Raw genomic sequence first — 14,344 nt, forward strand, 5'->3', positions numbered from 1 at the left:
ATGGGAGAGGAAGTTGGCAGGACAGAGGACTGGAGGGGGAACTACACACCATAGTTGGAAATCTGATAACAGCAAATGGCTAAAAACCACACGCTTAATAGAAAACAAACTGCACAGGGTTAGTGTTACACAGAGAATCCACTTTCCTGTTGACTGAAATTGGATTTCCACTTACTTCATATTTTTGTAATGGTTCTGTTTATTTTCTTCGTTTATTTGTTGTTGTTGGTTTTATTTTTTTGTTATTCTGACTCCAGGTACATTTCTATTCTAGGGTCACAAATGCTTCAATGAGCTGATGACTAGAAATGGACAGTTAAGGGAGGAGCTGAAGATACTGCAGACGGAGAGGAAGCAGTTCTTACACATTCAGTCTCGATTGGAAAAGGTAGATTCAGTTAGCATCAGCCAATTCTTAAATTTGTGTTTTGCTGCTGCTACATCCTACCAGGATGTAGAAACTGGGGTAGTATTAAGAGAGAACTACCAGAACGATACTTCCATCCATCTTCTTGAAGTCACAGAAAGTTTTAGAATTATTTTACAACAGAATATTAAACACTATCCACAAAGCCAGGGAATATTGGGAATAGTGCCAGACGAGTTGGATGTTGACGGTAGAGATATCTTGTTCTGGCAGGGCTAGTGAAGGGGTGCTAAAGGGGTAATATTTTGAGAATGACAGTTAACTCTGTTATCTCATCCAGGAGCTTCATGCAATTCGCAAGGATATTTGTAACCTGATGACTAAATGCACTGAGGCCTTTAATGCCAGGTAAACTATTCTGCAGCACTAAATATATCTGCATTTCTTGTGACCCACTCTGTGCAATTGTTAGTTTGGGCCACATGTTCATATTTTTACCTATTAGTTAAATAAAAAGATAAATTTGGACAGATATCAGTTGTACCCCCATTTAGTTTTTTAACAGAAAATGGCAGAGACTGCTTGTCAGCTCTACTTAGATGCCTTAATATTTAATAGCAGACATGAAGTACTTTGATAACAAAAAAGAAGTGCTTTAGATCGGACCTCATTGCCAAACTCATACATTTGAGGCACACTTGCATTTGTCTGCTTGCTTTTTACTAATATACTACTAATTTTCCATAGCTTAGATTCATGAGCATGAAGCACATTCACTAAGTATAACCATTTAATGTGTTGTAAATTTATGGCTCACACTTAGTGCAACAATCCAGGAAAAACTGAGGATGCTGACGGACCAGAATGCTAAGGATATTGCTCAGTACATCAAAGAAAGAAGCATCCTGGAACGAGAAATCTCCCATTCCTGTAACTTTGAGGCTTTCCAAGACATAAAGGCTATTGTGCACAGCAACCAAGACATGGACCACAGAAAAGGTGACCATAAAGCTCATGCTTTGAACACAAAATGAGTTCTGGCTAGACCACGTTATTTTGAATCCCCACTCCGGGATAACAATGAGAACAAATACACTCCAGACTGCACATTAGAACAATCGCATACTGTCCTGGGACCACACCATGTCAGCCATTTAAGGAAACTGAAATATTATTTCATAGTTTTTAGTTTCAGCAGTCTGATAGATACACAAGTGCACAAAGCTTCTTGGTAATGTGTCTTGCTTTCTCCAGTTGTGGACAGTATTTGGCTTCTTTCTTCCACACAGTCATTATATGCTTCATCATTATAGCTGTGATATTCCACAGTCTGTTAGTGCTAATTACAGACTGTTTCAGACTGTCACCTCAGTCCAGTGTTTACTTCTAATCCTAATGTGTTGACTTCTAATCCAATAAACTAGTGACACCTTGTGTTGAAAATATGTTACTTCACTGACAGATGCTTGGACAGAAGAGAGGTTTTTCTATTGTTACTTGTCATTTATTCTGAGAGCACAACAGTTTTAAACACTGGTTAGAGGCTGAAGTGATATATAATAATGATAAAAAAATATATATTTACTTAATGATAAATAATTCTAATTATGAATTATATCATTAATTATTGATGCTGATTACAATATTACTACGGCACGGCCCAAAGTTAATGTAATCTCAGTCCTAAACTTTGGTGGCACATGTTTATGAATTTTCTTTATCTAAACATTTTGAATCAGTATTCCATATTAATTGATAAATGTCTTGAAGGAATTGAATAAGGAAAATAAAAAGGTTTGCTGTACATGACAGAACTCTGGTGTCCATTTGGCATGATGGATAAAGTAAGGACCTTGTATGTGTTTTTCCCCATTTGTCCCCATAGTGGAGAAGTGCAAGCAACTAGGATCTAAGGAATGGACACTGGAAGATTTTGAGGATGCTATCAAAAAAATCCTCAGAGACACAGCTGAGAACGACCTGGACAAACTGGTCAGGAACTTCATACAAAGTATGGAAAAAAATTGGTGGAGCACTGAACATGATAGAAGCAATGAAAGTTGGGTATTTAATCAGCAATCAAAATATGTTGTGATGTATTTTCCTCAGTGGAGCGGCAGAACTACACCTTACTGAACTTGGTCAACTATCAGCACAAAGAAGCAGAGAGCCTTCGAAGGCAGATCTCTCAGGTTGTATGTGTGTGTGTGTTAGAGAAATAGAAAGACAGATAAAGAAGGAAATAAAATGTGATTGTGGTTGTGCACTGTCTACTATTATGTACTGGACTGAAAGCTTCAAAAAGAAAGGGAGATTTTTTGCGCTGAGGAGCAGCAGCAGCACAAACAGCAGCAGGACCTTCAGATGAGAGTTTCCATCAAACAAGAAGCAGCTGAGCAACAGCTCACAGTTTATCAACAGCGTGTTCAGTTCAAGGAAGAGCTCCTAGATCAGCTCAAAGCAGGTACAGCATAGGGCACCTCTGCATAAGATCATGCTTTTGAATAGGGGCAACAGAAACATGATAAACAATGGTGTTTTTATCTGTTAATTTTAAAACACATAGGTTAAAAGCACATAAGCATAAGAAAAAGCAGGATGTAAGTGCTTGTGTTAATTCATGTAAATCTGCCATGTGTTAAGTAGCAACTGCATCTGCTGTCTTGATAGACCATGAAACAAAAGTAGAGAACATGTCACCAGCTTTACTTCACATTAATAAATATGGACAAGTACAGAAAAGAGCTCATTACTTTCCAACTCTTTTTACTAGGTATCAAATCATTGCTTCAGGTCAGTTATGACAGCTCGGAGATCTTCAAACAGTTGGCCTCCTCTGATGGAGAAAAGGATGAAAGTGTCACAGAGTACCTGAGTATGGTGGAGGACAGAGTCAATGAGCTTCTTACTCTGCAGTCCTATCTTAACTTCCAGAAAAACCAAAGTCAGTGGGTATGTGGATATGAAATGTCAGTGGAGAGTTGAGATTCTGTCACAACAGCTAGTACAATCAGAGCAGTGAGTTTATGGCATATTAAGAGACTTCATCCAGCTACTGTCTCATGTTTGGCCCTTCCACTGACTCCTCTGTTTGTTTTTTAACTGTCACTTGCATCCCCCCGCACCACCTCTTCTCTGGTGTAGATTTACAAAATTTTAAAGGCCACTGGAGGGTCTCTTAGCAGCAATATATTTGTGAAAACGAATTTAAAATGTAACAGTTGAAACCTGCAATGTGATAAAATCACCATTACTACTGCATATAACTGCACTTTCTCACCTCCAGGACATGGACAGTCTCAGTAACATTGCTTGCCGGCTCCTGGGAATAACACCACCATCTATCAACCTGATCTCTGCTCCCTTCAAAGTGAGTGTTTTAATTTTATCTTGAAAATTGCGGAGCTATCCAACATGAAGCTCAAAGATCAAGGATATAGAATGATCAGTCACAGGCTGTTAGCAGTATGTATAATGATTAATCAACCTCTTGGAGGGACAGAAGCCAATGAGTGGAGAGGATCTCCTGACACTGGTCAAAAAGAGGGTGAGTACAAAGGACACAATCAAAATTAAATACATAAAAAGATTTGTACAAGGCAAATTGTTAGACTTTTAACTTAAGTCTTTCAGTTTATCAGATTACTTTGTGTTACAAATCCCTATGAATCTGTTAAAATGTAACTCTTCTATGTCTATATGAGCAAAAGTAAAAAGTTTCACAAATCCACAGCCGGTTCTTTATTAATATTCCGATATTTAAATCCTTGTTTTGGCTTATTTCATTAGGTTTATTATAGGCATGGAGAAAAGCTTTACTTTAGTTTATCCCTCAGATTCAGAGGAAAAAGACGACAGACTGACCTGGTGCTTTCGGTGCTGCTGTTTGGAGCTGCCATGAGCTACCACATACATCACAGAGCAACACAAAGCCATGAGTTTGAGAGTTGATATTGTGCTATATGCTTTTTAGAGGATGTTTATGCTGCAAGGCTTAAATGCACCAGTTATTAAACAGAGAATAACCTACTTAAGGTAACGGTTAACTTGGATTTAAAAGAATTGGTAGAGCTGTATGTTGTACACCTCTGTGCAGTTGTTCACAGTCAATGGCACATATGCCTTCAATAAATTTATGTTAGTTAATTAATGTTGTGAGTCCTGAGAATTTCATGAAGCATGTTCAGAGCAACAGATCAATCTCTTCAGGAATTATAAATATCCTGAAATCTCTTCTGCACATTGACACAGGTGGGAAAAGCCATATTGTGTATGGGTGACATTCAGAGGCACATTAAGAGCAAACAATGATTTAAAAACAATTTAAATTACAAAGATTTCCATCATTTTAGTAGAAATTATATGACAATACATGAACATTAGTTACTCAGAAAATACCATTACATACCATTACATTACACTGTACTTATAAAATTGTAAAACTTACCAGGCTCACTCATTCACTCTGTCACTCAAACACACAGTTAAAATCCCTGAGCAATATAAACAAATTAATCATCAGAAATACATTAAGATTTGGCCTTTCGTTTATAAGTCTAACTGTGTCTTCAATCGTCCATATATATTCATAGTTTTTGATTTTTAAGGTGACGTAATTTTCATGGCAAAGTGTTTTTCAGCCATCTAGCTCTGGCTGACGTCACAGTACACCACCCTGCCCTCCAGTCGCGAACGCTCAGCTTCAAACACCAGCAAATGGCTCAGCAGTGTCTCCTCAGGACCCGATCGCGTCAGGGATGGATCATTGTTCTGCACAGACAAATACACACACACACAGCTTATCAACCATCACAGTCAGTGTTTCCAAATCCTAAATATCCTTTAAATCCTGTGTCACAGCCTCACCTATAGGCACAAACATGTAAATACAGTGAATATTCACAATCTGTCCTTATTCTAAACAGCTACAGCCACGAGTGTGACTCAGCCGTCCGTAAACGTTTCAAATCAAAGCTGTTCATGTTCTGCAACAGCCAGAGAAGAAGATGATTCTGATGTGGGTCAAGAAGAAAAATAAAAGCTTTAGAGAAAATTATATATCAACCAAAAAAAAAAATAGTATGTATAAGCACTCACCGCCACAGCAGAAATAAAGGCATCAATAAGGTGATAGTCTGCTCCACCGTGCCCACTCATGCCAAACTGCCTGGGAGTATTACTGTGTGCTGTGTGCTTTGTGGATCTCTGGGTCAGAAAGTCAAACACGCGTACCTCATGGCCATCATATGACAGCTCCCCCTGTGAAGACACACTTCACTGTATATATATATATATATATATATATATAAAGAAAGAGAGATATATACATTTGATATATGTGGCATAATTTGCGTTTTTTTCTGGTCTTAAAGGCTGCATTCTGATGCTTAACTGTGTCTGACCTGAGCCCTGACCTCAACCCAGACTTCAACCCTACTGGTTGCCTTTGGGATGCATTAGAACGACAACTGCAAACCAAGCTTTAGAACCCAACATCTGTGCCCGACCTCACAAATGCTCTTGAGGCTGAAAGGGAGCAAATCCCTGCAGCCACGTTCGAAAATCCAGTGGAAAAATATTATTTTCTCTGCAGCACTTCTTGTATGTTAAATATTAGCATTTCTTGTGTGCAATCCACATTCCTTCCAGTCCTACCTTACTGCCACAGATGGTCGTTTTTCGCTTGCATATCTCCTCGGTGAAGGCTACCATGGAAAAGGCTGCTGTCAGACCCCCTTCAAACTCCATGTTAACAACCTGGGAAAACAGAACAGACAAGACAAAAGCGAAAAAAAAGTGTTATGCTTCTAAACATAAATAATGACCTAACATAATGTCAGCTTACGTGCCATAAATACAGTATTTTTTTAGGAAAGAAAATTATAAGTTGTCCATTTAAATAATTATCTTTGAAAGAGAGAAATTTTCTAAGTTATTGGAGAGAGAAAAAAAGACCAATATTACATAAGCAAATAACTTCTGAAAGCAGGAAAGAATGTAAATAATAAAAGGGAGCGTGAGCAAGTGCAACAGGGCAATACAGCCTGTGGTTTAATGCAAAGTAAATACAGTAATGCCACATAATATTCTAGATAGGATCTGAGATGATGCTTTAAAAAAACTGACTATACTGTTTTATTTGAAAATCATGCAGTATTTTATAGTCTGATATATTTTACTTTGATTTCTTACATGTCAGGTCTCTCGCAGCTCTGTGTATTAGCAGCAGGCTGGGAACATTAGCTGAAATTATCTGATACTATAGGTTAGATTGAACTTATGTTTGATACCACCATGGAAACTGATGCATTCCTGATGAGATCTGAGATGTATTTGAGCAAAAAACAAAACTTATTGGGTTAGAGAGGGACACTATGTTGTGCCATCTTGAATGTGTTACAAAGGCAGTGTTTTCTAACCTGGTTACTGCAGACATCGTTGTCACACTCGTACACACAGCGTCCATATGGTCCAGTCCTCAGAGCCTCAGTCACCGACTCGATGTCAGGCAATGAGTTCGGACATATGACTGATACAGGCCAGCCAGTGTGACCCTAGCATACACACAGTACATTTAAAATTATATATAACAAGTAAAGTATTATGTTCAGAGATGGTTAAGTATAGTAGATACTTGGTGTAAACAGAGGGATGAATTGGTAACCTGCTTCACTCTGTCCAGGTAGATTCTGCGTGCCGAGTATGGACAGTCTCTTTCTATTGGACAATCCAGGCAGCGATCTGCAGCACCTGGTGGCTGACAAAAAAATAAACTATCAAATGTAATATTCATGATCAGAACAGAGATTTCTCTTGGCAGTAGAACAGAGAACTACCATGGATACATCTTAATGACACAAAAACACCACTCAGCACTGTTGAAAAGAATTCAAGTGATGTGATGTGTTGTTCCACAAAGCGTTCACAGATCTTCAGCAAGGATTTGTAAAAATATATAAGAAAATACAATCAGGAAACTGTTTGCTCATATCTGAAACTGCAACAAATTTCCTATGTTTGTGTGTTTGTTTGTGTGTGTGTAGTGACCAGACCACATACCTTGTTGTCTTTCCTGAAGTGGCTGACAGATCCAAATGATGATACTTTCACACACCTGCAAAGTACAAGTTGCTGTTAATGATTAATCTTGGGAAAAACAGATTAAACTCACAGAAAACAACCTCCTTTCACCTACAAACACAGATACTGAGGCACAACAAAACCACAAGGCCAGTGGGTGTAGTTCCTACTAGCATCATCTGGATAGAGACATCAGACAGACTGGTTCACTTGATATCATCCAGCTGACCAGCTAACTTATTCATGTTTTGGTGTTGACTGCATATTATTTCCAAACCCTACACAAGATCTGAGTTGATCATTGTCCGCTGTCTGATGGTTTACCTCCGTGCTCCAACCCAGTCGTATATTAGGTCAATGTCATGACACGATTTGGCCAAAAGAACGAAAGAGCTCTCAGCTTCGTTCCTCCAGCTTCCTCGAACAAATGAGTGAGCAAAGTGATAAAACCCAACCTAGAAGAAGAGATTGATGCTGCTTTTAAACATATTGTATAAATGTAACATTGCATTAATTTCATGGGTAAATATTCTCTACAAAATTTAAGAGAATTTATATTTGATTGGAACATCAGGCTCTTGAGTTTATGAAGTTCTTTATATATTACTGTTAAATGAATGAGGTTGATAAGGAGCCTTGAAGATTTACAATACACAAATACTTTTATTCTGTTTGCATTCTTACCGGCTCAAAGTGCTGAATATGAATCACATCACCTATAACTCCAGCATTTATCAGCTCCTAGAAAAAGATTGCTTAATTTAATTTCCAACCAAAACATCAATCTTACCAAAACAAACTTTATTAGAATTCAATTCACAGGTTTGCGGCTGTCAGATTTTCTAACCCTGCTATTTCTAAACCATTAACCATGTTGATTGATTTGACACAATTAAAGACAATTTAGAATTTTCACTTAAGGTAATTCTTGGTACTACACATGCTCTGAGTGTGTTGTTAACTTGAATCAGGCACCCAAATGTACATCTTTAAACCAAAAGCCGTGATTTATGCCTAGCGAAGAAAACTGTCATGTATTTTGATGAACAGTGTGTGACAGAAAAGTGTTCACCTTTATCTTGTGGATGACGGGATCATATCGGAGGACATGACCCACTGACAGTATCACACCACTCTTAGTGCAAGCCTCCACAACAGCCTTGCAGTCTTCGGCAGTCGTCTACAGTCACATGCAGGCAATAATGTGCAAGGAGGACAAGAGTGTCACACAAATGCAATCACAGGGAGGAAAAAGTCAGAGGGGAGTTTTAGTATTTACAAATAAGGATGAAATTATATCTTTTCTCAATGTGGTAATGTGCTTAGAAGAAATCCAATGCCATATGAATTAAATTACATTCGAATGTGGTGAAAAATGTTTTTTTTTCTAAAAGGGTCGCTTTTAATCAAAATACAGAATTACAAACTAACATGCAAACACCCATTTCAAAGTTAAAGTTCTGCTCTCTGTTAAGATGGTTCATGTTTAATCTCATTAACAAAACACTCACAGCCATTGGCTTCTCCAGCAGAATATGGTAGCCCTTCTTTGCAAAGGCCACAGCAGGTTCCTGAAAAAGACAAAGCTAGTTTAATAGATGATTAGCCAAGAAACAATAACAAAAGTTTCCAAACAGATAATTTTCAGAACAATTTAATAATAAATTTGAATAGATACATCTGAGTGTTATATGCTAATATAATAATAATATACATGTACATTGGATGTTTACCTTATGAAGGTGGTCTGGAGTACAAATTAGCACAGCATCTGCAAACTTCTCTCTTTCAACTATACTCTGCCAGTCTAGTTTGAAAATAAAGAGCATTCAATAATTTAGCAAGAGACAAATGATGTTAAACAATAAAATGCTTCTTTTTTTTTTCTTGGGATGCTCACTGTCAAATGTGTTTTCATCCACTATTTTGTGTTGCTGTTGAAGTTTAGTGCGAGCAAATTTCCTTGGATCAGCAACTGCAACAACCTGTAATGGTGAAATAAGAGTAAACAATGTGGGACATAACTCTGTTACAACATTACGACTTAATACCTGGGAGTGGTGGAAAAAAATGTTCAGATAATTTACTAAATTTACTAAAGCAGCAATACAACAGGGAAAACACTGTTACCAGTAAAAGTGTGCGGTATTAAAAACGTTTTTAAAGAATGAACATTATGGCCCATGAAAGCAAAATCACAGCAGTTTAAGTATTTAATTCACTGCACTTTTTCAAACTATATTGTTACAGAAAACTCATAAACCTTTCTGTTTCTTTCATGGGTAGCTTGTCAATGATCTCCTCCTTGGCTCACAGAGATTTTCAGGTGTCAGATATGGCTTTGTCAGCACTGTCAATTAAGAACCCCCCCCCCCCCCCCCAAAAAAACCTTCTGTCCACTGAATTGCCTCATTTTGTCTATAACACAGGGCTGCAGAGTCTTTTCTCCTGACCTTCATGCGTTCAGGGTGGATGGATGCATACTTGGAGTAGATCTCCCCTCGACATCCAGCACCCACCACGATGACACGGACAGGTGAAGTCATTCTGGTTCCCTGTGAACTTTAACACAAAGCTTACAGAGAGACCTCACACAATGATGATCACCTCGACGGTCCCTGTCAGGGATATCACATTTCTTGTGATCTGGGTTATTACTACATCTCCATCTCTGCTCTGCCACCATTTGAAGGTGGGCTTTACAGTTTTTATCCATCCAAATGGCTGAAGACCCTAACATATATGAGAGCAGCTAGCCCGCTAAAATGTGTTAAAACAGTGTTTCTGTTAAATAATATCTGTCTCGGTTTATTGCATGGCTGTTTGGCTCAGTACCTGTTTTGTCCCATACGGCTGTCAAAACCTTCCGTCTGTCTTCAGCGTTGGTCCAGTTTACTCTGAACACGACAACAACCAAAAGCGAATGACTACAACAGCACAGTCAGTGGTTCACTTCTTCGAGCATTAAAGTCAAACCCGAAGCAGTCCGAGAGCTTCCTACCGCCCCCTACAGTGTGCAGGAGGAACACCTGCCGCATTCACCGCACCTTGGTAACTGATAGGTCTCAGTCTGAGAATCACATTACTGTAAGATGAGAGGGAAATGCACCCTAATATGGACCTTTGTTGAAAAAAAAAAAGAACATAACCAAATACAACCATAACGGAGTTATAAAATGTAATGTACAAACTCCTCAAATGACCCCCCCAGATACAGTGGAGTGATAATTACATCTTCATTATTTAAAGAATTCCTGTGCTCTTTCATTTGGTTTACCAAGCACACTAGTCCAGTGAGTCAAAAGTCTATCAACAGATTAACAGAAAAAAATCCGACAGCCACATTTTTAGCTTTTAGTATTGCTATTTTTGTATTTTATGTATTTTGTTTCTTGTGTTTTGTAATGACTGTTGTGTTAAAACTATAGGTTCACCTATCACTATTAACAGTAAGCAGATATATATCGGTAACGTTTAGCATGTTATGTTGTACAGATATCTACCCAGTTAGCTGCTGACACAATTGAATCAAAACCCACAATGCAGCAAATAAACGTAAACGTAGAGGGTCCTCGGAGATCTTAGGCTATCTTCGTCACATCCGTAAGTTTAGTAAGGGTCACATGACGCGAGTAGCTCTGCTGCGTGAGCTGAGCTTTCTGTTGCACAGTAGCTACAAACATTTCTGATGCTAGCTAACGCTTGATTCTGTGTTTTTTATTTCTTCCAACTTACAGAAGTAGCTTTACTTCACAACATAGTACTTTGTATAGGTCTAGTCTTAGAGCTATAAAGCACGGAGCCGCGCTTTTGTTCGTATTTGGACGTTTTTCTTTGCTAGCTAGCCAAGGTTAGCACCTTAGCTAACATTAATATCAACATGAACATTGACAACGTTAATCAATCTGTCACCACCGGAGTGCCATCTACGCCGTCTTCAACTTCAAGCAACTGTATCGCAAACGATAATGCAACGACCAATGTCAGCAGCATCCCTTCGGTCACCAGTAATGGTAACGTAATATGACTTTGGCTAATGTTATTGTGCTAAGCACTTAGCTTTGTTCAAGTTAGTCTGCCTAGTGTTTTTTCCCTACTAAATATGGATGGTTTGTTTGTTTTTTACAATATAAACGCGGCTGGCATTTTATTCGGGACACTAGGCTAAAACTAATGAAGTCAAACCCAACAGACCTGTAATTCATCCTTTCTCCATGGACATCTTAATTCTCAGTTTTATTCAAATTGTTTGAGAAAGTTGATTCTTTGATTCTATTTAAACTTAACCCAGTAATTTCTATCACAGCTTCTGCATCTGCCGCCATGGTGACACCATCAACAGACACATCTGTCTCCAACGGTGTCTATATGCCTGGTGGCATCACCAATGGAGATGTAAAACCTGCAGTCTCCACCACGCCCCTGGCAGATTTCCTCATGCAACTGGAAGAGTACACTCCCACAGTAAGTCACCTCGCTGTAGGCTGCATTCACACACAGGGGCACATTGTCAGAGAGACCAGAAACTCAGGATGTTGCATATCTCTCAGGATGTTGCATAACTGATAACCTTTAGAAAATTCAAATGTATTCAGTTGACAAACTGATCCTATTAAATGTGAAGATGGGCACAGTTTGTCTCTTTTTGGTTTTGGCAGAATTTAATTATTGGAAAATAAAGGCACTTAATCGCATTAACATAAAAGTCTTGTAAATCCATTACTACCATGAAGAAGCCATGCTGAATAATTTCCCTGTATTTTCAGTGAAATAAAATGGTTAGTTAACGTTAAATTATCATTCATGACAACTTCATATCCCCCTACCTGCAATAAAAATGAAATTTTGTTACTTAACCGCCTCTATCCTTCCAGAGGCTACAGGAAATTAAGTTGATCATCACTGAAGGATAGACACGCAGTAATAATATACATAAATAAGTCCGTAGCAAGCAGGAAGTGGCCTGTGTGAATTTTGACCACAAGCTGATGTCTGCCCTTTTTTTTTCTTTTTCAGATTCCTGATGCAGTTACAGGGTACTACCTCAACCGGGCTGGCTTTGAGGCTTCTGACCCAAGAATGTAAGTCTGTGTAGGGTCTGCCAGAAAGCCACTGGAACCAAGAGACAAAAATCATGGTGCTATTCATAGATGTCACATTTAAAAGTTAGTCACAACTACCACAGAGCAAAACACAAGGCACAAAGCAGCTGCGGATGAAGAGCTTTTGAATGGGAGAATGAAAGGCCTATTGTAAAGCCCTTGAGTCAGAAGTACTATATAAAAGCAGTCCATTTACCAGTCCATGTAGATTTATTAAATGACTCACTATGAGTTTAAAGATCAGATATACAGAATCTTGAGTTAAATGTTAAAATTATGAATAGAACAAAAATCTTTTGTAAGATAATGGCCAGTGCACATATAGATTCTTAAAAAGGATAATGTGTCTCGATGCTCTGGACAACCTAGAGCCACATTGCACCTGTTTTCTGATGTTGTTTATTACTATTTATTATCCATACTACCTCTGCAATAACATGTAAATATATAATCCCTGTAATTCCAGTTTACACTTACCCTGTCTGCACTTTATCCACTTTGCATAGCTTTTGTATATATTGTGTATTACTCTATTTTTTTTTTAAGTGTCTTGTTTTCCCACCTCATGCTGCTCAGTGTGCCTTATATTGCCCCCCAGGGACAAATAAAGTTTTCTGAATCTGAATGTTAACTGAGACAGGAGAATGGGCTACTATGTTTGGTAAGGTGAGATATTAAAGTGAATCTGCCATTAAAAAAAGATAAAAACAGATCTGAGCATTGACACATTTGAAACCTGTTTAGTATGTTTCTTATGCTTTCAGTGATTTGGGGAAACAAAATCTGCTTCAAGTGCTGAAGTAGCTTAGAGTGTTGTAATTACTGCTCGTGACGACGACTATGTCATCTGAATGTTAATTCCACTGCAATAATGATAGTGTAGACTTTTATAACTAAGAAAAACTCACTTGATGTTTGGTTGACTGCCATGCCTGTGTGACTTATTATATGGGATTTTTATTTATTTTAACAAAGCCCAGGAGCCATTATATATCTGTACACTGATGATACTGTATATAGAAAGAAAGACATAATCTGCCTGTGTACAGCCAAGAAAAACATAGCAATTATTTTCTTTTTCTGCCCTACAGAATCCGTCTGATCTCCCTTGCTTCTCAGAAGTTTATATCAGACATTGCCAATGATGCGCTGCAGTACTGTAAAATGAAGGGCACGGCCTCAGGAAGTTCAAGGAGTAAGACAAAGGTCAGTGTTTCTGCCATTTTTAACATGCGTTATAAATGTAATACCTCCATACAATGTTTTTGACAGTGCTGTATGTGAGATTTTTTTTTCTTCTCCATACACAGGATAAGAAGTACACTCTGACTATGGAAGACCTGACTCCTGCCCTCTCAGAATATGGCATCAATGTTAAGAAACCTTATTACTTCACATAGAATTAACTGTCCCTGAGGCTTTTTGCTTTTGCTCAGTTTATCTCCCTGCTGACCGATTAGTCTGTTAACACCTTTATTGATAAACGTTTTTTGATCACAGTGCTTTAGTACAGCTTTGACAAATCTTTGTAGTCACTTTGCAATTTGTTATTTTTTGTGGAGCCACCTTTCTGTTATGTTAAATTGTACCATTACATTTTATTGTGGAAATAAAACTGCTAACAAAAACCTTGACTTCTGTCTAAGATTTTACATTTGGGTTACTTTGGGCGTTTACTGGTAATACTTTGTGGATGTAAATGTTCAACATGAGTAGTAAGTGCTATAATATTTAAAGTTTGTTTAAACCCTGATTGCTTATGAGAGGATAAATGGAAAGGTGCTTTTGATTTAAC

The 14,344-nt window shown here is 38.1% G+C and overlaps 2 protein-coding genes across 2 annotated transcripts; one reads left to right on the forward strand and one right to left on the reverse strand.

The window, feature by feature from the left end:
* Positions 1 to 4,673: 4,673 nt before the first annotated feature.
* Positions 4,674 to 10,416, reverse strand: zgc:154075 (uncharacterized protein LOC556929 homolog). Its single transcript, XM_041056206.1, has 14 exons — positions 10,283 to 10,416; positions 9,901 to 10,009; positions 9,348 to 9,432; positions 9,181 to 9,254; positions 8,959 to 9,018; positions 8,520 to 8,627; positions 8,132 to 8,188; positions 7,772 to 7,902; positions 7,427 to 7,481; positions 7,032 to 7,124; positions 6,787 to 6,921; positions 6,023 to 6,124; positions 5,465 to 5,626; positions 4,674 to 5,137 (listed from the first exon to the last, which is right to left on the reverse strand). Exons 1-14 carry the CDS (start codon positions 10,294 to 10,296, stop codon positions 5,012 to 5,014), a joined length of 1,311 nt encoding a protein of 436 aa, XP_040912140.1. The 5' UTR covers positions 10,297 to 10,416; the 3' UTR covers positions 4,674 to 5,011.
* Positions 10,417 to 11,056: 640 nt separating this feature from the next.
* On the forward strand, positions 11,057 to 14,183 carry taf10 (TAF10 RNA polymerase II, TATA box binding protein (TBP)-associated factor). Its single transcript, XM_041045676.1, has 5 exons — positions 11,057 to 11,460; positions 11,754 to 11,911; positions 12,464 to 12,528; positions 13,641 to 13,755; positions 13,860 to 14,183. The coding sequence occupies exons 1-5, from the start codon at positions 11,328 to 11,330 to the stop codon at positions 13,947 to 13,949; spliced, it is 561 nt and encodes a 186-aa protein (XP_040901610.1). The 5' UTR covers positions 11,057 to 11,327; the 3' UTR covers positions 13,950 to 14,183.
* The last annotated feature ends 161 nt before the right edge of the window (positions 14,184 to 14,344 follow it).

This window comes from Toxotes jaculatrix, chromosome 2, assembly GCF_017976425.1.
Source record: "Toxotes jaculatrix isolate fToxJac2 chromosome 2, fToxJac2.pri, whole genome shotgun sequence".
In the NCBI taxonomy this organism is placed as follows: Eukaryota; Metazoa; Chordata; class Actinopteri; family Toxotidae; genus Toxotes; species Toxotes jaculatrix.

Bases quoted from the DNA above. Each gene is read 5' to 3' on its own strand.
- taf10 (XM_041045676.1), top strand. From the start codon at position 11,328: ATGAACATTGACAACGTTAATCAATCTGTCACCACCGGAGTGCCATCT. The intron at 11,912-12,463 runs GTAAGTCACCTC...TTTCTTTTTCAG, and splicing joins TGGAAGAGTACACTCCCACA to ATTCCTGATGCAGTTACAGG. The intron at 12,529-13,640 runs GTAAGTCTGTGT...TCTGCCCTACAG, and splicing joins GAGGCTTCTGACCCAAGAAT to AATCCGTCTGATCTCCCTTG.
- zgc:154075 (XM_041056206.1), bottom strand. The intron at 8,189-8,519 runs GTGAACACTTTT...ATCTTTTTCTAG, and splicing joins CCGTCATCCACAAGATAAAG to GAGCTGATAAATGCTGGAGT. The intron at 7,125-7,426 runs GTATGTGGTCTG...TTTTTTTGTCAG, and splicing joins ACTTCAGGAAAGACAACAAG to CCACCAGGTGCTGCAGATCG.